Raw genomic sequence first — 25,258 nt, 5'->3', positions numbered from 1 at the left:
TGATTCAAGTAATGCTTATCAAATCTGGACAATTTTCACGTCCAGAAATTCAAGACAGAGGTATCACAGTTTGAACCCCTAAAATTAGAAGCCTCAGTGCGGGTGGATTGGAACAGAATATGCAGCTTTCATTGCATCAATGGTCAGGGAAGGACTGGAGAATTTAATATTTCCTTAAATCTTGCCATAAAAATGTAAGTGTGTTTTAATTCCCCCGTTCATCCTCTGGATGGATGAGAAACACTGGTGAGAAACACACATAAGATCATAGAATAATATATACCAAAACAGCCAGTGGCTGACATCAGCTGGAATTCCATTCCTTCTTTGTTTATTGCCTGGTGCCCTGTAGATGTAGGCAGCTCCTCTTCACTTGAGAAAACAAGTCCAAATATTTGATCCTGGAGAACATCTCTGACTCTTTTCTAAGTGCTGCCTAATGACAGTTTTTGAATCTTAACATGTCTCTCCCACACTTTTTGGCAGAATACCAGTGGTCAGTGGACAAGCTAATGGCCTGTTCAGCTTCCTGTGGCCACAAAGGCGTGCAGCTGCCGCAGCTGACGTGCTTACTGGATGGGGCCGAAGTCAACATATCCTACTGCAAAGAGAAGCCCAAGCCAACCCTGCAGCCCATAGCATGCAACAGGAGAGACTGTCCTTCACGGTTCGTCTGTTAAAATGTCATACCTGCTTTTAAGATGTGCTTGAAGAGTTCTTTGCACTGGACATCATGCTATTGCAGCCTTTCTGGTACCTGTCGTGGCTAAAAAGGGAATTTATAAGTGCTTAACCTAGACAGCTGGGAATTTGTAGCAAGATTTGTGGAAAACATTGCCAGTACATGGTATTCCTTCAATAATCAGGTTAGGAAATAATACAAAGGCTATTGCCTACTCTTTATTAGCAAAGTTCACAGCTTGAGTTGCCTTGGGTGATCCCAGTATCACCCAATGTTGGATGTAAACAATCATGCTTGTTCTGAGCTCTGTACATATGGGAGTTTTGATACAGAAGTACCATAGGATCACATCTTTTTTGTGTTCTGCATGGCTTCATACCACTTTATCCCAACAATATAACAGAAAAGAAGGTTTAGCAGCCCTTTAGGGGGTTTATTCTGAGTTCCTGTGTGATGCGAACATCAATATAGGACAAGCTGGAGCTGCAGCTGCAAAGAATTCCCTTATCAGAGTGGAAATATCTTTTGTAAAACGGGCACATCTTGTCAGATCTAGTGAGCATGAAGGGGAGTCAGACTGAGTTCTGCCACCTGTTGCAGATTGCTAACTTGTGGTTTCCTTGGGATCGTAATTCTGCCCCTGTAATCCCCTGGCTTTCAGTTACTGTTAAACATAATGCAGTCAGGACAGCTTGAAAGACTTCTGACTACACTTAGGTCTTCCTCTGCCATTTCCTCCCCACACAAAGCACTTTCCTTCTTTGACACCATTTCGTGCAAAAAAGAATACATTCCGAGCACCTATCCAGAGTCAGTGTAGTGTTATACTCCCCACACATTAAAAATGTCCTACTTCTGCTGTTCAGTGGCTCCTTAGCTGAGACATATAAACACGCTTTTCCATATTTTTCAGTGGTTTTACTCCCTCCTCTCCCTTATTTCCATTGTTGTCATGTGTCATGGTTTAGCCCCAGCCAGCAAGCTAGGACCACATGCCACTCATTCAGCCCTCCCCCCACCCAAGTGGGATGAGGAGGAGAATCAGGAAACAAAAGGTACAGCTCGCAAGTTGGGATAAAAACAGTTTAGCAAGAGAGCAGAGGAAGAAATAAACAACAACAATAATAACAATGAAAGAAATACAAAGCAAGGGGTGCACAATGCAATCTCTTATCAAGCCAGAAAACTGAAGCCCAGCCTCCTCCGTAGCAGCAATGCCTTGAGCAGCAATCACAAACACTCATCCTGAACAGCTGATCCTGGAAAGAGCAGAGACACAGACAACACTTTGCACTCAAAAAGGATCGCACCGCACCCCCAGTCCCAGAGAACAAAGACAGCAGTGATTTCCCAGGTGATGAGCCCCCCCAACCACCAGTCCCCCCTAGTATCAAATCTCCCTTTGACTGGTTTGGGTCAGCTGTCCTGGCTGTGTCCCCTCCTAGGTCTCTGTGAAAATTAACTCCATCACTGCTGTACCAGCACATATTTTTCTAAGCTTATATTCCCTCCTCTCCCTTATTTACACTGTGGAAATCGTGTGTTTGAGTATACAAGCACTTAAAAGTACTCATCATCTCAAGAGAAATCTAGTACAACTTCTTTCATTTGATGTTGATTTGGGAGTTGTATTAGAAAAGAAAGTCTAAGCTGAGGCAAGGAGAGGTGCTAAGCAACCTGATGAGAAGTAAGCTGCCAGATTTACCACTCTTGCTGTGTCCTGGGTATATGGTAAGCTTCTGTTTAATTACCTTTTAAAATATATTCCTACCCCTCTTTGCAGGGAAATGCTTTCTGAGTTGCCAGCTGAGTCATACAAAGGAAACAAAAAGAGATTTGATGAAATATGAAATACACTCATTATCAGCAGTTTTGCTTGGTGATGGCAGTAAAATCCATGCAAATGGTTTATGTCTTTTTATACCTTCCCTGAACTGTAACACAACCTGCAATCCTCCCTTGGCTCCTGAGGAACTGCTGAGATGTAAGCTTGGAAATAGAAGTTGATTGAAGTGCAGAGAAGAGTTCTAGGAGAGGTGCAGAAACTTCAGATTTGACCTCACCAAACTGCATGAAAAAAAGTAGCAGTATTTTTGTTTTCCATGTTGGAAGTGTGTTTGTTTATATAATTGTTTTTGTGACCACAGGAGTTAGACACTCACAGAAGACTGATGAATAGCAATGGATGCCTCTCCATGGGACCGGAGAACTCCTATTGCTTATTTTGTAAAGTAATAATAAACACTGCTGGTGAGGAACACAATAGGCATTGTTTTCCTCCCAGTAACACACCAGTCCTGCTGAGTATCCTGATACTTAATGAAGAAAACTTCTTACATGACCATAAGTCTTCAGGAAACTAGTAATCAGTCGCATCCTTCCTGTTCCAACCTACCTCCTTCCCAAACCCAACTGTACAAGTGTTTCACATAATGATTCCTAAAGAGACAAAATGTATTGTACATCTTGGTAAGGGTTTGGACCTGGACCATTTTTTTGTGTTGTTATAGGGTTCTTAATAGATAGACTGGCAGACCAGCATGTAGGAGTTCAGAGCCACAGTCTCAGCTGGTGAATGCGTGGTCTGAGCTCAAGAAAAAGAAAGGTGTCCTTTGTTCCTGGGCTGACTATGCACCAGCCCCGTCTCTGAGCAACCTTCAGGCTTTTCTGGATCATCCCAGCTGCCAAGGGCATAACAGAGCAGGCAGACACCACCAGGACCCAGCAGGCTCTTCTGTCAGCAGCAGGTTTTAAGTGGCCTGTGAGCTACTCCAGCATCTTTATGGAGATAGTTTTCCTTACTAAGGGGCGTAAATGGGCTGATCATTGCTGGCATTCTGACTGTAGCCTGTCACAGAGGCCTCTGTGACACAGTGGTGTAAAAGTAGCCATGCCTGACCACTGTGCCTGGGCTAGAAATATTTACTAAGCCTTTAAAAACAGCCTTAAGGGCCAGAAAATGAATTCGGGGCCCAAAGAGCCTTGAGAAAGATAATTAAATTTAAAATGTACTCTTTTCTCAGTTTTTATTCTCTGAGCAGTTTTCAGTTACCACTATGAGAGGCTGAGGAACTCAGCACTTTATACGATCTCACCATAAATTAACCAAGCCATTGTTATCTTTCTTTGCTCCAACACATAAAGACCTGTTGACACCAATGACCCTGCAGATGGTGGCACATATCTGCTCCCTGACCTTTTTGCCTTTCTCTCACAGATGGATGGTAACATCGTGGTCTCCCTGCACACGGAGCTGTGGAGGAGGCATCCAGACACGGCGAGTGACATGTCAGCGCCTAACAGCGACAGGCAGCTCTGTCCCAATGTCAAACGAGGCTTGTACCCAGGTGTCCAAGCGCCCTGTGGACACACAGAACTGTAACAGGCAGCCCTGTGTTGAGTGGGTGGCCTCTTCTTGGGGCCAGGTAAGGAACAAGCCAGCAATCCAAGGACAGCTTCATGCTGTGGGCTAGAAAAAAAAGTGATTAAAAGTGTAGCTTCTTACAAAGATCAGATGTTAAAAAGCTTCATTCCATAAATACCAAGTGTTGAGAATTAGGTTGCTTTGTTGTGGAAATCCACACTAGACTTTTGTCTTTGTCTTTCTGCAATCTATGGGATTTCCTGAAAAGACACTTGTTAATCAATTATAATCTGGAACCAAACATTGCTATGTGCTTTCTTCCCTTTTCTCCCCACTCCAGCTTGACTGAACCATATGTGAAGGGTGATGAGTCCACTACAGTCCAGATTTAGGGATAGAAACTCACAGATTTTAGCCCAAAGATCTCCAGATGGGTGATTCACACAGGGATGGATCATGCTCGGGTGAATGAGAAACAGGGTTAAAAACATAGAAGCTGATTTTGCTAGAGGTCAAAGCCAGTTATCAATACTACTTTAACATCAGTTTGGTGAAATAACGATTTTCAAAGGGTAAAAGAAAAAGCAGTTTGAAAAAAAAGCCAAAGTAGTCATACATCTAGTTGAAATGATGAGTCAGGTAAAGGTATAGAAGTGAGGCAGAAAATAATTATCCAGTCTTGACATATAGTAAGCTGTCATGAAATATTTTGCCTCCTTTTCTAATTAGTCTACAGTAGGTCAGTTTGAAAACAATGGCAAATGCTACTCAATTGCATTAGAGGTTAGAGTAATATGACAGTTTGTTATTAATAACCAAAAGTATTCTGCATTTGCTTTAGGTAAGATGCACAATACATTGCACTGCATCATGGTTTTTTATGATGTTGGCAGTAAAAAGTGTCTTCAGCTACTAGGATTTGTTATTCTTCGCTGCTTGAAAACAATTTACCTCTTTCCTGTGTATTTTGGAACCTTCTCATGAAAGGTGATTGAGGTATTGTATTAGACCTATGAGTAAAGCTTGGAATTATCCTTTCATAACAAAGAAGCAAATTTTCACTTGCTGTGGAATTCCAAGTAAGGACTGGATTATAGTAGCAAAAAGCCAGTTATCTCATCCTTATTTTGCAGATCATTATGGTCTATATTGTTTACCATGACATACTCAGCTGAAACAGTCAAAGAGGTCTGAATTAATTTGTTAGACCTAACCTCTGTGTATTATAATGTAATATTTCTTCTACCTAGCTTCAAAAAAAATCAAGTTCCACATGACTCTATGCAGCTCAGTCTGTTGTCTAATTACAGTTAGGAACATATCACTGGCTCAGTGGCTCGGTAGATCAACGACCTTCTGGGTAGTATCATGGGGCATAAGGTCCTTCTTGCCCAGGTGTAGTGACCAACTTTCCCAACTCACAGAGAAAATAAGGAGACTACCTACTCTACTCCCACCTCTAGAATGAATTCCTTTTCTTCATTTAATTTTAATGGTATTTCAATCTTCACTATGTAATCCCATAGTGTTTTTAAACTATTGAGACAGGCTTTCTGGTGATGAGAACTACTAGGCCCTGCAGATATCACAGAACAGCTGCACGTACTTTAGAGAATGGTGTTTCTACCCACCTTGCTCAGCGAGGAGGTTGACTGGGAGCAACGGGAAACCCATCTTCTCTCAGGAGAAGGAACAGGAAACTGCTTCTCTCTCTCAGTTATCAGGGAGGAAGACGTTGCAGTGGGACAGGACCGTTATGTGAGGAGTGCATGGTTGTATGAAATAGGTCTCCTACTGATGGGGGGCATGGAGTGGGCAGAGGGATCAGTCAGTAGCCCTCTCCTGGCAAAAGTTCCTCCTTCACACTAAGATCCCTTTCTCCAACCCTTAGTGTGTTCTTGAATATAATTTCCAGATACATAGAAAAACAAACTGTTTCTTGAAAGCTGATGTAATTTTAAAGGAACACTAATACATGCTTCATGCCTATAGCTAATTATTATTTAGTTGGAGAGGATTAGAAGAGTTAAAGAGGAAGCACATGATTAATAAGCTTGAGTAGACTAGGATAACCTCAGTATTGGAGCAAGTTTGCAGATCTGCTGTTTGTAATGTTTGCTGCCTTTGTTTATTGTCCTGCAATGCTTTTAAATTAACTGGAGTGCAATATGCACCTGATTCAATGCGATTTTGGTTATCAACTGCTTGCTCATAAATTGTTATAATACAAAAAGGAATGTATTGAGATTTCTTGTATGGATCATGGCTCTTTGCTAATGACATGAGAGCATTTTGTGTGCACTAACAGATGTATGTAAGACTGAACTATTGAGGAGGAGAGGTAATGAATCTACAGAGCAGATATACAAATGCAGTTTTAATGTTGCTGGAGGAGAATGAGGTAGGGCAGAACATGACTGTGCACTAAGGCTCCAAAGCCTGCAGAGCAGCAAGAATTGCTCGAAAGCTCAACAGTCACTGCACAGCAGCATGGACTTTATTTCACCATCAGTCTTACAAAAGGAGAACACATCTTGCCTTTTACCTCGCTTAAGTGATTTTCCTCTGTTCACAGTGTAATGGGCCTTGCATTGGACCACGACTAGCTGTACAGCACAGGCAGATATTTTGCCAGACCAAAGATGGAACTTCTGTGTCATCTGATCAATGCAGTGCCTTACCAAGGTAGGACAGAAATCTCTTACATCTGAAACCACTACACTTTCCGGAGATGTTGAATGGGCTAGTGACTTCACCAACAATTTTTGGGTCTCCCTTATGTAACCAAGAGGTCATACTCTAACCCATACACTAACGTGGCACAAATCTCAGCAGGCTAAAGCCCAGGCTTCACTATTTGCTCCTATGAGTCCCAGAAAAAAATACTAGTTGGCCAACAACTGAAAAGTCTTCTAGGCATGCCACATCCTGAGTGAAAGGCTGTGCTACCTCTTCTTAAGCTTCCAGTCTCCTTCTCTCTTAAGCACAAGCTCTAACTGAGGAAAAAGGGGACTCCACATCTTTCGTTTTCCTGCAGATAAATTTGACTGTCAACATTATAAAGACATATTTAATTTATCTGAAACTTAGGTATGTAAATCATTCCTGATCCTGACTGAAAATGAATATAATTGGCTGTTTGGCTCCTACTCATGTATTTTCATTATCTGTGTGACAAACAGCTGGAAACTAAGTGTGCCTATGCATCTTCAGCGACATTGTGCTGAAGGGTAAAGGAAGATTTCAGAGAACCAGTTTTGTTTCATCCCACTGGCTGTAAAGCTGTGAAAAAGATACAAAGCTCTTCTGGGTCTTACTGGTTGCCATTTCACTGATTGCATCTTTCCTGTGGACCTCTGGTTTGGCACTTCATGGAGAGGACATTTCAGCCAAATCCTCAAAACGTTCGTACGGTTATTTTGCTCCAGTGGTGCTATACCAGCGTGTGCCCACTGAGGGTCTGTTCCTTTAATGTAGTTACAAATTGCCTTTCAGTGCACCACCGTTATCCCCATTTGCACCCCTTGAAGACCTGACCCATATGGTGCTCTGAGCAAGTGACATTTGGAATATGCAAGGCTTGCTGTCCCCAGAGCTTGCATGACACCAGAAGCAGCATGCACTTGCTCCCTGGGCAGCATGGTGATGGGTCACTCCTCCCTCTCTCTTGCCTACAGGCCTTTGAGCACCCAGAACTGCTGGACCGACATCTGTGGCGTGCACTGGAGGGTCAGCCTGTGGACCGTCTGCACAGCTACCTGTGGAAACTATGGCTTCCAGTCCCGGCGCGTGGACTGCGTGCACGTCCGCACCAACAAGCCCGTGATGGAGCATCATTGCTCCTGGAGGCCACGACCAGCGAACTGGCAGCGCTGCAACATCACCCCCTGTGAGAACAGTACGTGGCTGAGAGGAGAGGGGGCAGCGCGGTGTTGGAGGAGGATGGGAGGCAGAGCAGCTTCTCAGAAATGCAGCACTGGACTTTGCAACTAGGCATCCTGGGGAACCTCCAGCCAGAACATGTACAAATTGTGGTGTCCAAAACTCAGCACCCCAGGGGCAGCAGCACCCATGGTGACTTGTGGGTGATAATGATAGCGCCACGATTGTATCCCCTTGCTAATAGCAAGTGAAACGGCTGTTGCAGCCTTAACTTTCTGTTAATGGTACACAGAGAATGTAAAACACATCGCAGACTGCTGGCTATAGTTAAAATACAATAAGTCTAAATCCAGTGGGTAGGTGGATGATAGGAATTCCTGCAGTGGAGGCTGCTTGCTTTCAGGTGAAGAGCAACTAATTGGGCCTGATAAAGGACTAGAAAAGCACAAATGGGTTTTAAAAATTAATAAATACATACATACATACATACATACATACATACATATATAACTAAATAAATAAATAAATAAATAAATAGAAACACACCCCAAAACCAGCCACCTGATTATGCTGCCTCTCTGAAAATAATGCCCCACCGCAGCAATGTCCACTTGGGAAACACCAGCCAATCAGCCAGCACAAGTTTAAATCACTCTATTTTCCTCTGCCCTAGCTCCCACTTCTTGTGCTGATTTTGGCAGTCAGTTCCAACCCTGTAGCATATAAGACAGTTGCTGTGCAATCATCACAGAAGCAGCAGCAGAACCTGTGTGTGCTTGCCTACAGCTGTGCCACCTGTGACACTCTAAGTAGAGGCAAATAGGACTCCCTAGGTTTGACCCCATGAGCTGAGTTTGGGGTGCCTTAATGGAAGTGGAAGGGCTGAGATTGCATACAGGTACAATGCAAGACCTTTTGTCGCTCTAGCCTCTTCCTGCTGTACAGAAATATCCTGCTTCTATACAATAGTGGAGTTATTTGGCACAGACATTACTAGAGAGGGCTGTACAACTCCTCTGTGATGATCCCCTTTCCAGCCTTAGCATGGCAACTGGGAGTTCCTCAGACAACAACACAGCCAAGATCTCGCAGGGATACGGGACAGTTTTCTAATCTGGCACTCAAAAGCAGGAGGCTGCAGGCCTTTAAAACTGTCCAAATGTTATCAGGACCTAGGTCCTAAGGGAGTTCAAAAAGTGACTTAACATCACCCTGAGATGTGTTCTGCAACACACATGTAAAAAGCGCAACACACATGTAAAAAGCACAACACCCAGTCAGATGGGGTGGTGTTCCCACATGCTCTCTCTTCAAATGCAAAAGGTTGGCCAAAGTGCCTTTGAATTACTCTGTTTAAAATAAGTTTTCAGTTTTATTTACTATTTCATCTTTGGTTTAACAACTGTTATGAAACTCCTAGAGCCTCCCTAAAATACAGGTAGCTGACAAAGTGACAGAGTGCTGAAGGAGCCTCAGAAACCCTGTCCTCAGGCTCTGAAAGCAAAAACTGGCTTATGCTTTCTCCATTGAGCCTTTGGCTGCCTGAAGTCCCTGCTCAGTCTCTGCAGCATGTCAAGCTCATGCTCACAGTGAGACTTCCCAACACAAATCTGTCTTGGTCCCCGTCTTGGCCACCCCAGGAAATGTACTAAGGTAAGAAATCCTTTCATTGGTTCATCACCATGTCTCCTTTTGTTTTCTCTTTGGCAGTGGAGTGCAGAGACACCACGAGGTACTGCGAGAAAGTTAAGCAGCTCAAACTCTGCCAGCTCACCCAGTTCAAGTCACGCTGCTGTGGAACTTGTGGAAAAGCTTGAAGACAAAAGCAAAGGAAATGGAGGAACAAGGGGATCTCAGCCTTTGCTTCTACTGAGGCGAGGACTTTGCAGAAAATATAAATGGAATGGAATTGTTTTTCATTTTATTTATTTATTTCCCTTGGCAGGGGGGTGGGGAGGAAGAAAAAAGTAAAAAAAAAAAAAAAACAAAAAAACCACCACCTTTTACCAAATCATTGTTGTAAAGGGACTTGACAAGTTTTCCCTCTAAGAATCTGGGAGACAGAATGCAGCAAAACATGGTCATGAGGGATGAGGGTAGACCACAAAATGTCACTGAGCCCCCTGCGTGCAACCAGAAGTGGGCCTGTGAGGAGTGGAGCTGCCCCATAAAGCATGTAAGTGCCAGGGGATACACCAACGGATAGGGAAGTGGATCAGAGTAAAAACCTAGCATCACATTGGACCACCACAATATTAAATGAATAATCAGACAGCTTGGAAGGTCACAGGACACTAGAAGAAAAAAAAAACTAAACTAAACATTCTGCTCTGCGGTATGAAGATACTTCATCTATCTTACACTGCTTTGAGAATATAAGCATATGATTTCACTTTATAAACCTATTTTTTACATCCAAGATTGGATTAATTTTTTCCTTTGTAAACCTCTCTCTCTTTCTCACAACAGGCCTTCAAATTATTTCAGTGAGAAATCCTTGCGATCTTTGAGGATCAGGTGTCTAGGGAAGTTGGACAATGGTGTGTAATGTAAGTGAACCTAACACACACCTGGAAGTGTTCCCAGGCTGTAATTGTGAGTAAGGACTGGGGATAGGAGAGTTGCCTTCATCACAGAGGTGAGGTGATCATGTTAATTATTATCCAGAAGAAGGAGAGAAAGTATGATCTGCTATTGACAGACTGCAGTACAAACCTGCAAACACTGTCCTGTAGAGAGCACAGACAGGAAAGACAGCGATAGTCTGTAGTAACAGGAACTACTTCATATACTGCATCCTATTAATGCTTACTTGGAAAAGAGAGGAGTACTACTTCCCAGGGTTCAGGTGCTTTCAGACCTGGGATTTTTGCAAAGGAACTTGAGAAAGTAGGTTTTCCTATCCTGCTAATGTGAAATGTCTTTCTCCGGGCAAACAAGCCTTATGGACAAGTAGTAGAGAATAGCTATATTCTGATTTCTTGTGGTTATTCCTTCTCAGTATAAACAGAATGGATTCAGCGTCAGTCTCAGAGGACTATTGCCAATAATTTTAACAAACCCACCCCTCTCCAGCAGCCTCCCACAACAAAACAGGTGCTATAAAGCAGCACATTTTTAAGCCCATGCGTAACACCTTGAAGATACTGTCTGAAAAGTAAGGGTTAAACACCACACCCACAAAATGACTTTGCAAGCTGTCTGTGAGTCTTTCCCCCTGGCCAGTTGCAGTGGTTATTCAGCCAGTAAAGTGCTTCATCCTTTTAGTTCCTGAGCACTCTCTGCTCTGCTCAGACAATGGCCCTAAAATTAGAGGAAATCTGCAAAGTAGAGTGTTTGAGCATCATGAATCTTTAAACAAGACCTACCTGGATCTGAGGCTTTGGTTCAAGACCATCTCTAAATTAAAGGATTGTCTGTGCCTCTCCCATCACCCCCCACTGGGAGTGACTTGTGGTACGTTAATGAAATGCTGTTCAAATACTGCTGTGTTACAGATTCCATGATGTGTGGATTGTTCAGCAAAACTGGGAGTCCACTTTTGAGGTCAGTGCCAGGTTTATGACATTAAACTGACTTGCTTTGTGTTACTTCAAAACACATCTGGCAGTGAACACTCTTACTACAAATGGGTCTTCAAGAAATAGTGTTCCTAAGCATCAGTGTAACTTCTTATTTAAAAAAAAGAAGAATGTCTTTCTATGTATGTAAATGTATATCTTTTCTGTATATTTATTAGGATTTCTTGTATAAAAAGTGCAATATTAATAATTGTACATGATTTTGTCCAGATAAAACTATTTTGGTTTTTTTTTTAAATCTCCCCAGAATTTTGTTCCTCTAAAATCAATGGTAATAGTGTATTTCTCTTAATTTTAATAGCACTTGCATTTAATTGGGGATCTGCTTCACTGTGCACAGAATGCCTTATTAACTATGACACGAGGGAGGGATGACGTTCTTAACTTGTGAAATGATAGTTATGCATGGAATGAAGGACAATTCCTTAATAATAATAACGATGATGATGATGATGACAATGTGGTGGATATTTCTAGTACAGTAGTTAACAAAAAGCAGTACGGGGAAGTATTTTCATTTGTTTAATAACAAAACATATTCATATGATCACATGTTGAATGGCAGCTGTGTGACTGTGCTTCGAAAAAACACAAAGGATCAAATCTGGAGGGTCCACTGTCTTGTCTCTGCACAGTGTAGATTTAATTTCACATGTCTATCCTCTGAATTGTGACTTGACAGCATCTCAGTAAGATAAATATTGCTGGATATTTTATGAAAGGATGCATTCCTTCTCTAAAAGGAAAATAGGAAACTTGTATTTATATAACTTTTTGTACAGGTAATGCAGGTTACTTATTTAACTACTGCTGTCTGACGTGTTGTTTATTAATCTTAAAAACAAAATCCAAACAAAGTAGAGAAGCTTTTGAAGTGGCCTGTCCTTATTCCGTATTATGATATCTGCACAGAGCTCTTACACAAAGTACATGATCTACCTACCCTGGGGAAAGAGTATGCAGTAACTTGTTTTTAAAAGTCTTCAGCCATTAAGATTCTGCATCCTGAATGGAGATTTATTGTAATTCTTCATTTGCCTTGCTTTATTCTTTTTCACTGATATCTTGCCTCTATTGCTCTTGCACAACTATAAAGCCATCATTGCTGGTCCTAGGATCATGGAAATCAGTAAAAGTATACTCCTCTTTTTCTATGCAGCAATGCTTAAATACATCTTGTAACTCTCCTCAGCAACCTATGGCATGAAGCAACCCCTGTTACTTCAGTCTTTCCTTATAGGTCAGTGACAAGGTCACTGCTGCCTTTAGTAGTGGAGCTTGCAACTCCTTGAAGCACCAAGAGTATAGATAGAAGGAATCCTGGTAATGGTCAGAATTATGGAGGGGAGAGGAAAGAAGAAAAAAAATAAAATAAAACAAAAGCATTTTCTCTTAACAAAGACAAAATCAGGTTTCAAGAACTAAGCTGGTTCTGCTGTTGCCTTTTTCAAACAAACGATACAATGTCTCTTTTAAAAGGGAACAGTGATTTTGCTCTGATTTACTGACAGTTTCCCAAGTATGATGTTCCTGCATATGCTTTCTATACATTTACAATGCAGGTAAATAACACCTCACGTATACATCTACATCTACATCTACATCTACATATCTACATCTACATCTACATATCTACATCTACATCTACATCTACATCTACATCTACATCTACATCTACATCTACATCTACATCTACATATACATATACATATACATATACATATACATAAACACACACAGAGATCCAAGCCAAAGACATCCAAACAACAGTACTGAAGGCAATGGGAATTCGGTCATTCATTTTGAGTAAAACAAGTAAGGAAGCTGGTGTTGATGTAAAACAAACAGCAGACCGGCTTACGCTCTCAAGAGAACAATTATGCTTTTTTTATGCATATGGCTCTAGTTACCAGTCAAGTCAAAAAGGCTTCAAAACCTTCAAAGCAAGCTTCCAGTTTTGTTCTCCTTTCTGATTTTCCTCAAGGAAGAAAAACAGTTCTGCAACAAGCAGAAAAATGCAGTGCTGAAAGGTTCCCCATGGGAGACCTACTCCTGCCCCTTGTTATGTGGCAAGGCAAGCACAACTAAACCACTCCAGGCATGTATGTCTGCATACATGCTCTTTAAACCATAGAAGCCACAGGCAGAGCTTTCCAAAGTAACCATTAAGCTGGAAGTTTTTTTCCTGCTATATGACCACGGTCATGACCTTCTCTTCAAATGACCCTGTCAAACAAGAAGCTAATGATGACCTTACTATCTATTTGGTACACTGATACATAAATAAACCTGATTATTCTGTATCAGCATAAGCTAACAGCTCTAGTTGTACAAAAAGGCAAACCAAAAGCTTATCTTAAAGGCCTGCATAAGTTCTTAACAGCAGCTGTCAGAGACACTGATCATTTCACCTAGGAATTGAATGAATTAACTTCATTCATTTTATTATATAATTTTGAACACAGAAGTTTTCAAACAGTTTTGTATGATGTCAGATTTTCTCACAGACAATTAGTGCATACAGATGGGAAGCTCAAAATTGCTAATGCCAACTATGGCTCTGCATATTAGCTGCAGACCACAGTTTGGGAATCATAGATTTAAACATTCCCTTCATCCTCTTGTTTAAAGGCATATGTATATTTATCAGTAGTGTTATATATTAACAGTCACACTCAGCTTTTTTTTTGTGGAAACTAAACTAAAGAATATGTAAAATACTTTAGTTTGCAAAATACTGAGGGGACAATCACACATCCTTTTTTCCACTGGTTTTACACATTAAAAGCATATTGGCTAATCATCATTTTCACCTACGCTGCTTTTCTTCATCTCCATCCATCTCCTCTCCAGTCAATAAGAATAAAATCTAAAATGTAGTCACATACATAGTCATTTTAATAAAATTTTTATGTAAAGTTCTCACTAAGGCATTTCAGTAATATGCAACCCAGATGTTATTTATCCAGATTTATAAGGGGGAAAGCCACGTCTCAGCATCTCCTCTTCTCATTACAATACTTATTTCTAGCCTCCTCTGCCTTTCCCTCCTTTTCACTAAGATAGAATTTACTTGCTCCCATTCTCAACTTCATATGCGAAGACAGGAGCACAACAGTATGTTTTTTTTCTCCGTCTCTCTGAGAAGCAAATATGGTGCTGAGCCTCATCTTTCCTTCAGTGATCACCAATGAAGACTGAAACTAGCAAGTCCATGGAATCACAGACTGCAGTCCTTTTTTGCCAGAATGATTTCAAAACCTGGAACAGCCTCTACTGAGCCATCAAATGCATTTTGCGTGGCTGAGGCAGCAGGGCTGAGAGTACACAAGTGCCTTAGGATTAGAGAAGTATCACAGCAGTGTTTATCTGTAAGAGTTTTTTTCAAATGAAAAAATAAACATCCTAAAGTAGCTCATGAAATATATTTAAAACAGGATCTTCACTGATCTGAGTTTGTATGCCAGCTCATACTCATATATGGAAGGCTATATGAAGGGAGATTCAAGGTTAGCACAGAAAGAAACGACATCTGACCAATAAACAACAAACAAACAAACAAAAATTTAAAAAACCCTATGATGAAGAAAAATCTGTTTGTAAGAACTAGAGTAACTGAGGGCAAGGCATACACCCTGTTACCCACATAGAAAGTAGCTGACCGTGGTTTGGGGTTTTTTTGCCTTTAATGCAGGAAGACCACTGGACGTGCTTTGCCCTTCACACTGGTGCCTGCCTTTGACACTGTGACTGATCAGCACACACGCTGGGAGATCTGCACATGCTTACTTCACAAAGAAAGGGGGTTGTATGGGAGTGCCTTTAATGCCTCTCTCTGGGTCCATGTCTATCCGGACCATGTGCAGTTTACACTGCCTCAGGCTGCTTTGAGTTGCACATGGTTGTCCATGAAGTGTGGCAGGTGTGAAGGAGCGATGCAGCACTGTGTCACCCATCACACACCCATTCTCCTTGGTATCTCACTGTGCTGGCGACAAGAACCCTGAGTCACTCCTCCCCTGCTCACTTGCTTACCTAGCTCCAAAGAGCTCTGTAGGTCTTTGACCCTGACAGCCGATTTAATTACTAAATTTAATTGCTAAACATTGCTTCTTTTCAAAGAGAGACTCCATCTTACCATGCTCTTCCACACTCCCTTCAAAAAGGCTGGCTCTGTCAGCAAGACAAATGGCTTTGGCGAAAGATGGGCACCATGTTTCTAAAGGCCAGATTCCTCTGCACAGCCTGTGGGTGAAGCTACTGCAGCAACATCTCTAGGCTCACACAACAAAAGCAACCCTGGTACAACAGAATGCTCATCCTTCACCAGAGGCAGCACTCTTTTCTCACAGGGCACCTTCACTCTTGCCCAGAGACACAAACTTCCTCAGCACCAGCTGAAAGACCAGGTACTTGTCTAAGTCCCTGAGGCTGTAGGAGGGTTGCAGCACAGCAGGCAGGACTCCATGGGCTGAGGCACCAGCTGAGCAGGGCCCAGGCAGAAGGCGCCTCCCTGCAGGTCGGTCAAGTGCTCTGCAACCAGCATGGAGCAGGGAAGAAACTCAGCTGGCTTGAGCAAGGGATATAGTTTATGAAACTCTGATAACTGGGGTTCATAAGCCGAAACAATGAGTAAAACAGTATGCTGCTTGCTCAGCTTGCCACTCTCTCTTCTTCCTGGTAACATACTGCTTACCTCTTAGGAGAGGGAATGAAAGGAAAAACAGGAGTGTTGCCTAAGCCTTTAAGACCTTTGCAAAGAAAAGTTTTATATTTGTGTAGATATAAATAAAAGTATGCAGTTTTTATGTGGCTAAAAGGGAAGGGGACACCAGAAGGTAGAACTCTGTCTGCATATAAATACTGTTTGCTTAAGTAGCAGCAGGATGTGAATGATTGCACAGTAAGCATATAGTTATCCACACATGCTTAGGATGACATGGGCACAGGAAACCACTCCCTACTACTACACTCTTTAATACTATAAAGTAGTTGGCAGCTTCTAGGTCTCACATGAGGTTTGCACCTACTTCAGTTACAAACTCCCTAGGGCTGGTGGCAAGGCACAAGAATAAAATGTGAACCAGAAAGATCACACCAGACAGGCCATGAACAGCTTGCTCTCCAAGTGAGGAGACGGGACACGTTTCTTTTATCTTAAGAAAGTGCTTAATGGCTGGTCTGAGCAGTAATTTGTTTTGGGCTACATGGAGACTTCCCGCAGCCCGTTTCAACATGATGCTTTCTTTTTTTAAAAAAAAAAGCATAAATTCTTGGTTTAAATAAACACCCCATGAGGTTAGTGGATGCTTGTTAAAACACTTCACCTACTGAAACACTGATGGAGTCAGTTTTCAACTAATAGCATACAACCTAGTGATTTTATTACTCAAAAAAAAAAAACAAAAAAAAAAGGAAAAATCTCACTGTTAACCCACTACATACAAATCACAGCAAATCAAATCCAGCTGTGCAGGGAGGATCCCATAGGCACTTTTCTTTTTTAGCAGAGAACAAAGCAGAGCAGGGGGCTGCTTGCCCAGCAAAGCAGCAACCTCAGGCCCATGTGAGGGCACTTGGCAGTGCTGCAGGAGCCCTCTTGCCTGTCTGGGGACAGGTCACTGCATCAGCCAGCACAGTGCTAGTGAACTGGTGGAAACAGAAAATATAGAGCCAAACACAACCATTGCCTCTTTAAGAGCTACCTTATTCGTTCCCTGATGAACGTGGCCTAAAACATCTGTGGGACAGAGGTGTAGCCAGAAGGGGAAGTGAAAGTCAAGTTGCCCCACAGCAGTATTTCCACACAAAAGCAATTAGAGAGGCACAAACCATCAAACTACTGCTTCCAGTGTGGGAAAGAGGCAGAGAAAGACACTAGAGCAGTAGGGGGAAAAGAGGTTTGTAACAGGATCAGCCAAAAGCAAACTTTGCTCAGAAAATTTGTTATGGCAGTTTCCCATCCCAGCGAATCAAGAGCACAGTTCTCTCTCTGCCCAAAAGTTGTTTTCCAACTAAGATGACGTGGGTCCCTCAGGGAGACCCTATCCATGCACCAGCAAAGTTCGTTCTTTTTCTTGCAAACAAAGGGTTTGCTCTTTCATACGTTAAGTTCAGCTGTCTCCAAAGTACCACACCCAGGATCAATACTGCTTTCCTCTGTGATATGAATGTCCCTGGTCCTTTCTGAAGTATACCACTTATCTTTCAACACCTCATTCATAGCTCTGAAACACGTGAGGTGCTGACAATTTGATCTCTCTAGCAGTCTATTGCATTGGGTGAAGCCCTTTTTAGAGTTTGAAGTGGTAAACTTTTCACAAATTTGCTGCCTGTTCATATTTTGGGACCATAAGCATATAACTTACTGATTTTTCTTGATCTCTCACCTATAACCAACTTTGAATCTTCTCCAGATGGAATTGCTGTCTGCTGCACAAATGAGACACGGGGGTTTGCAGTCCTTGCAGGCACAGGTGATTGAAAGACTTGGTATCATGCAAGTCAAAACTGAAATGGTTGGTTATCATCTCCCCCATTATTCCAGACAACTTAGTTTCTTTTGTGGCTGTTTTATTTTGTTTCTGACTGAGGACAGGCGAATCAAGTATTTTTGCTCAGCCTTTCCATGGGTAGGAACCACAGTCCTCCTGGCTAAGCAGACATTCAGGACCTTCTGGGAAGCTGCTGCCCTTCTAAAATTTAGTTTGGGCATGTCTCCTTAGTTCAGCTTTCATGCTTATATCTTGCCTAACAGATTGTGCTTTGCCCTGGAGATCAGTAGTGTTGATGAGTTTCCTCTTCTGTTTTCAGGGACACAGGAAGAATCTATCCCCACAAAGAGTCCCTGCAGCGTACATAGAGGAGACTGTTCATGTCCACAGCTGACATCTATTCGCAATGATTACAGTAATTGATACGAGTGCAGGAACCTGCCCTGACAGTGACAGTTTTCATCTACTATTGTTTAGCACGATTTTCCTTGTTCTTTTTCGCATGCTTCACAGTATAAAAGCCCTGGATGCCTTTCTCAACCCTGCCAAGGACAAAGCCCCTTGATTTCATCCTTGCATTTTGGCTTTTGAAACCCTTTTCAATAGTAGCCTTTGTACTTAGGCCAGTGTTTTAGTATTCATGCCATTATCCATCCTTCAAAAATACAGTGAATGAAACAGGAGATTGGTTACAGCTGTAACCCATTTGCACCCATTTGTTCACTGAGTGAGAAGTGCGGCATCATGAGTGCAAGCTTTGTGAGCTCCTCAAGGCTACTCCCAGCACTGGAAACTGGGCCAAAGGCAGGTAGTCTTTTTTTCACTCATCATTGTCCCACCAAACAGGCAAGATCACTATAGAGCATCTGAGAGGTTTCTGAGCAAGTGCTAGTTCAGCTAGCACTAGCATCTAGTTCTGCCTCGCACACAGGTATACTTTCATTTTCCTCCTCTTCCTGTATGTAACTCCAAAAACAAGAGCTTCTAGCTTGTGCCTGCACCTCCTTATTTCTGAGATTCTGACCACTCTAAGAAAAAGTTAAATTTAATTAGCACAAACATAAGGTAAGATTAACTTCTGTTCATCTTTATCCATAAATTTATTCTGTGTGAAAACAGTAACCAAATCCTGTGTACTTCAGTGGAGCCCATTTCCATTTAGTGTGATAAACACTTCAATTCTCCCACAAATAATTATTTTCTCTTATGCTGATTTTCTAATTACAATGCCCATTTTAATCAAAAACAAACCACAGGCTGGGAAGATGTTGCTTTAGTTTAACTGTGTCACAGAGCAAAGGGATGACTGCTGCCTGTATGGGAGGCTGGGAGCAGCAGAAGCGCAGCCCTGTCCATGTAGTGGACAGTCTCACCCTCTGATCAGCCCTTGAGAGGAGAAGAGGAGATTGACAGAGACAGGGTTAAACAAACCATTCCTCCAAGAGAGGTCACGCAGCACAAAAAGGCTTCAGGGCAACACTAAATTAGGAGGCTTTAAACAACTAATTTGGGGAGGACAACTAATTTAGGCTGGATATTAGAAAGAAATTCTTTACAGAGAGAGTGGTCAGGCATTGGAATGGCCTGCCCAGGGAGGTGGTGGACTCGCCGTCCCTGGAGGTTTTTAAACTGAGATTGGACATGGCACTTAGTGCCATGATCTAATAAACGGACTAGAGTTGGACCAAGGGTTGGACTCGATGATCTCTGAGGTCTTTTCCAACCCAGTTGATTCTGTGATTCTGTGATTCTGTGAGGAGGGCTGCACCTCCACAGCAGTTCCATCCAAACCAAGTCTGGGCTACCTGAGCCACAGGTTTCCTTCTGCAATGACCTCCTGCACCTAAGTTGGTAACTGTGCAGCTTTTTTGTGCACTGGTTCAGGAAAATTAAGTAAATGGACCTTAACGCTGCTACTACTGGGCACCACATTATGAAAAACCTATTAAGCTACTGGAGATTGTCAAAAAGAGGACTATGAAGTTGCTGAAGGGTTTGGAGCTGTGTGAGGAGCAGCTTAAGTCACTTGGTTTGTTCAGCCTGGAGAAGACGAGACTGAGAGGAGACCTCATCACGGCTACAGCTTCCTCACAGCGGGACGAGGAGGGCCAGGTGCTGAGCTCTTCTCTCTGGTGACCAGTGACAGAACCCAAGGGAATGGCAGGAAGATGTGCCAGGGGAGGTTCAGGCTGGACACTGGGAAAAGGTTCTTCACCCATAAGGTGGTGGAGCACTGGAACAGACTCCCCAGGGATAAACCAAACCAAACCAAAGCGGTGGTTTTCTTTCTGCAGAACACACTGCAACTTCATCGGTTTACTCTTAACATCCAACGGGACTTTCAGAGCTAAAAGTGATTGCTACCAGAACACACGAGCCTGCTGCTTTAGGACAGGTCATATAAAACCCAGGACATACTGGTGCCATGTTACAATCCTAAAAGGGTTTTTGCTTCCTCGCTCTGTGCCATGAGGGTTTCACTGGCATACTTCTGAAGAAGCTCCATCTTCTTTCTCCGTACAAGAGCTTCCTCGATCTCCTGTTGAGACGGCACTGGAACATGTGCAATAAATTTCTGTTGGCCTTCTTCACCTTCTTTTTCCTTGCCGCCTTCCTCATCAGACTCATCGTCATTGACAGCATAGATATTTACTTCCTCCTCCTCGTCTTCCTCGCCTCTTGCAAGACGTGCTTCTCTCTCCATTTTCCATTTTTCCACTGCTTCTGCTAGAAGTTTCTTTTCATATTCTTGTTCCAGCGGCTCCAGAATCCCATCCTCCTCATCCCTGTAGCCATAATATTCCGCATCGATGTCTTTCATAAGCTCAGCTCGCGTTTTCCGAGGCGGTGGGAGGGGTTCCTTTTCAAAAAGTTCTCTAACTCCTGGTAAATCCTTTGCAGCTCCAAAATACTTGTACCCCCTGTTTCCTGGAACTTCTTTCCCTTCATGGTCTAACATTTTCGGTCCAATCCGAGCATAATCTGGACCCCCCAGCTCCTTTATTCTGAATTCCCAGTGTCCTTTCTCCCTCAGAAGTTTGTTTATTTCATCATTCAGGTCCCGAATTCTGAATTCACCCAATCCAGCATTTTGAATCTGTGCCACTTTTTTGGAAATCTCCCCAATGATCTGCCGCCTCCATTTCTCAGCTTTAGGCAATTCGTTGCACTCCGAGGCAAGGAAAGGTCTTCGCTCCTTAACTTTTCCTTCCTCGAGCTGAGCTTGCCGAAATCTTGCCAAGGCCGTCATGGCCTTCTCCGCGTTCCGAGCCATGGCGACACCGTGCTCCGCAGCCCCGCCAAAACTGGCTTAGGGAGAGAAGCCAGAGAGTGGTAGTCAATGGTGCGGAGTCTAGTTGGAGGCCAGTATCTAGTGGAGTGCCTCAGGGGTCAGTGCTGGGGCCAATATTATTCAATATATTCATTAACAATTTGGACGAGGGAATTGAGTGTACTATCAGCAAGTTTGCTGATGACACCAAGCTGGGAGGAGTGGCTGACACGCCGGAGGGCTGTGCTGCCATCCAGCGGGACCTGGACAGGCTGGAGAGTTGGGCGGGGAATAACCTAATGAAATTTAACAAGGGCAAGTGTAGAGTCCTGCACCTGGGCAGGAACAACCCCAGGTTCCAGTATAGGTTGGGAGACTACATATTAGAGAGCAGTGTAGGGGAAAGGGACCTGGGGGTCCTGGTGGACAACAGGATGACCATGAGCCAGCACTGTGCCCTTGTGGCCAGGAAAGCCAATGGCATCCTGGGGTGTATTAGAAGGGGGGTGGTTAGTAGATCGAGAGAGGTCCTCCTTCCCCTCTACTCTGCCCTGGTGAGACCACATCTGGAATATTGTGTCCAGTTCTGGGCCCCTCAGTTCAAGAAGGACAGGGAACTGCTGGAGAGGGTCCAGCGTAGGGCAACCAAGATGATTAAGGGAGTGGAGCACCTCCCTTATGAAGAAAGGCTGAGGGAGCTGGGTCTCTTTAGTTTGGAGAAGAGGAGACTAAGGGGGGACCTTATTAATGTTTATAAATATATAAAGGGTGAGTGCCATGGGGATGGAGCCAGGCTCTTCTCGGTGGCAAACAATGATAGGACAAGGGGTAATGGGATCAAGCTGGAACACAAGAGGTTCCACTTAAATTTGAGAAGAAACTTCTTCTCAGTAAGGGTGACAGAGCACTGGAACAGGCTGCCCAGGGAAGTGGTGGAGTCTCCTTCTCTGGAGACATTCAAAACCCGCCTGGACATGTTCCTGTGCGACCTCACCTAGGTGTTCTGGCTCCAGCAGGGGGATTGGACTAGATGATCTTTTGAGGTCCCTTCCAATCCCAAACATACTGTGATTCTGTGATACTGTGAGGTGTCACAGCCCCAAGCCTGACAGTGTTCAAGAAGAGACTGGACAACACCCTCAGACACATGATGTGAACTGTGGGGTTGTCATATGCAGGGACAGGATTTGGATCCGATGATCCTTGTGGGTCACTTCCAACCTGGTAGATTCTATGATTCTATGATACACCAGGTCAGTCCCTTAACCTAACCCATCATGCAGTCAGACAGTGCTGATGTTGTAACCAGGAAGAGAGACCATGAGGAAACACGCAGCTGCAGGCAGAGAGGGAGGGAAGACCACAGCAGCCCAGGCTTTAATCAGCTTTAATTTCTGTGAAACCATAGCTTTAGTTATTCAAGCAAGCTCATATTGCTCTTTAGCCTTATCATATACTGGTTTTAATAACTTTTTGTGCTTTTAGGTACAAGTCAGCAAAAAATCCCAAGCCTGTGTCTCATGCTGTGAAAGTACTGGAATTAAAACAGTCATGTCTGCTTGAGGCTGCTGTAAACTGGTCCACGGTTTGCAAACTCAAGAATCCTGTTGTTAATGTTCAAAACCAAGCAATTCCTAATGCTAAGTAGCATATTGCATTGCTATCCATTTTGATGACTAACTTCCACCCACAAAAAATATCCCACAAACCTGTAATAAAGATAGATACACACACTAGACTGCATTTGCTTCCAGTCTCACATAAAATACTTGAAAGGTCGGGAAGCTTTGCTGCATGAAAGAACAATCTCTTCTGCAGTCACAAGCCCCAGCCATTTCTCTCATAAAAACTGTTTAAGAATTGACAGAATTACAGGCTGATAAATAAAATCAGAAAAAAAATAAATTAATAAAAAGAGATGGGGAGAAAAAATAGTTTCCTTCCAAAGCTAAACATTAAAAACATGAAGATTCTAGAAGTCTGATAAGACAGCAGGAGCTGAAAGAAAGAAGTGCCAGACATACTGTAGGTCAATACCTCACCACAGGTTAGTGAATATTTTACAAATTCCTGAATTTCTGAAGGCTGTGTGGAGCCATCGATGACTAGATAGTTTGCCCCTTTTGAATACTGTAATCTGCAGATATTTGCCTAGTTGTTCTTGCAAGCACATAATTTTTCATTGAAGTAGAGCATATGTTTAGAAAAGGCCTGTAGGACTGATGTAAGGACTTCAAGTGATGCAGAACTGCTGTGCCTCTAGGGTGATTGTTCCAGTGGTTCCCACCCTCAAGGTTAAGCATTCATGTTTCCAGATGGAAGGTGTTTGGCTTTACCTTTTAAGCACTTAGGAATAATCACAGAATACCAGGCTGGAAGAGACCTCAAGGATCACCCGGTCCAACCTTTCTTGAAAAAGCACAGTCTAGACAAGGTGGCCGAGAACTCTGCCCAGCTGAATGGCACTGGACCTAAAAGGCCAGTGTTGGGGAATCCACCACTTCCCTGGGGAGATTATTCCAATGGCTGATTGTTCTCATTGTCAAAAATTTCCCCCTTGTGTCCAATCAGAATCTCCCCAGGAGTAACTTGTACCCATCACCCCTCATCTTTTTCATGTGACTCCTTGTAAAAAAGGGGTCTCTGTCTTCTTTGTAGAAACCCTTTAAACAACTGCATAATGATGTGGTCTCCCCTAAGCCTTCTTTTCTCAAGGCTGAACAAGCCCAGTTCTCTCAGCCCTTCCTCCTGTGACAGGCTTCCCAGTCCTTTGATCATCTTTGTGGCGCTTCCCTGTACCCTCTCCAGCCTGTCCACATATTTTTTTTGCACAGCAGGGACCAAAATTGAACACAGTATTCCAGGTGTGGCCTGAAAAGCACTTAGTAGAGTGGGATAAAGATTTCTATCTCAAAAGGCTTTAAAGCTTTTCAAAAGTTTTAACATACATTTATACAGAAAATTGTTTTCCACTTCCTCTTTAAATGCAGCCACTTTGATGGTAAGACACAAGCCTTTCCTCCAGCTTGTAAGAGCTCTACCTAGCACTTGAGTGAAACACTCCGAAAATAGCCAGAGCTGCCAGGAGTGAGAGAGATGAGGATTTATGAAAGCAGAATGCACTTAAGAAGCCAGTAAGTTTCATAGTGCTAATGTAACACTCATAAGCCTACAGAAAAGCACCTTGGACATAGAAATTAACAGTTCTGATCAAAAGTTTAATATTTTTCGTATCCAAAAGATAATGAAACTCCAGCTGCTGGCTGAACTGTAGCAACATATCACAAATTCAACTCTTTGATGATTCTAGTACCCTCACTGCATCGTGCAGCGAAGAGCTTTTACTGAAAACCTTCTCTTGCAAGCTGTCAGCTGAGGGTGGCACCTTTGGCATGACAACCTCACATTTGACAGCCTAGCTCCAGGCAGCACAGTGACACAACTAAGGAAGGTACAATCTCCAATAATACTTATCCAGAAATTGTACCTCTTGTATGTATCTTTGATGAAAGTGACTGATAAGGTGAGATCTCAGACTTTGTTATCCATCCATGACTTTTAAGTGTGACTTCAACAGCATATGATTCATGAAAAGGTTGTTCAGCCACTGTTATCATGGACATGGCTGAACCTCTGTTACACTAATAGTAATGCATGTTACTCTGAGTTTTCCCTTTTAGTGTCTCAAGAGGAGGTTATCTCTGTCAATTAAAGAGCAAGAATTAGGTGGGAAAAAGAAGAAAAAATACAGTTAAACAAGTATCAATATGTCTTTTCACCAGATATTATGTTTTTTCATTAGTGCAAATGATCCAAAATAAGCACAAGTCTGGGAAATAAGTTTATTTTAAGAGTTCTGTAAATATAAAATTAGTGTTTGGTTTGAAAGAAGGTTACAAAACAATCAAGTTGTCATTTGTAGCTCACTGAGGCCCTGCTCTTTGAATCTGTTTCCAAGGAGAATGCTTTCACTCTCTTTTTCCT

The 25,258-nt window shown here is 42.8% G+C and overlaps 2 protein-coding genes across 3 annotated transcripts in view; one reads left to right on the top strand and one right to left on the bottom strand.

Annotated features, from left to right (window-relative positions):
* ADAMTSL1 (ADAMTS like 1) overlaps positions 1-12,313 on the top strand; it is a 197,409-nt gene extending 185,096 nt beyond the window's left edge. For both annotated transcript variants that reach the window (XM_082074285.1, XM_082074284.1), the window contains exons 25-29: positions 487-667; positions 3,900-4,107; positions 6,622-6,731; positions 7,724-7,944; positions 9,639-12,313. In XM_082074285.1, coding sequence (XP_081930411.1) covers positions 487-667; positions 3,900-4,107; positions 6,622-6,731; positions 7,724-7,944; positions 9,639-9,745 — 827 coding nt within the window. In that variant the 3' untranslated portion in view covers positions 9,746-12,313. The remainder of the gene's footprint in view (positions 1-486; positions 668-3,899; positions 4,108-6,621; positions 6,732-7,723; positions 7,945-9,638) is intronic.
* A 7,961-nt stretch (positions 12,314-20,274) lies between these two features.
* LOC309451487 (pre-mRNA-splicing factor ISY1 homolog) lies at positions 20,275-21,305 on the bottom strand. The gene has a single exon (XM_082075176.1). It carries the CDS (start codon positions 21,275-21,277, stop codon positions 20,432-20,434), a length of 846 nt encoding a protein of 281 aa, XP_081931302.1. The 5' UTR covers positions 21,278-21,305; the 3' UTR covers positions 20,275-20,431.
* Positions 21,306-25,258: the final 3,953 nt, after the last annotated feature.

The sequence above is a fragment of the Streptopelia decaocto genome (assembly GCF_964273445.1).
Source record: "Streptopelia decaocto genome assembly, chromosome: Z".
Taxonomy (NCBI): Eukaryota; Metazoa; Chordata; class Aves; order Columbiformes; family Columbidae; genus Streptopelia; species Streptopelia decaocto.
Note: the sequence above shows the minus strand (reverse complement) of the source record. Positions and strands in the feature narration are given on the sequence as shown.

Bases quoted from the DNA above. Each gene is read 5' to 3' on its own strand.
- LOC309451487 (XM_082075176.1), bottom strand. From the start codon at position 21,277: ATGGCTCGGAACGCGGAGAAGGCCATGACGGCCTTGGCAAGATTTCGG.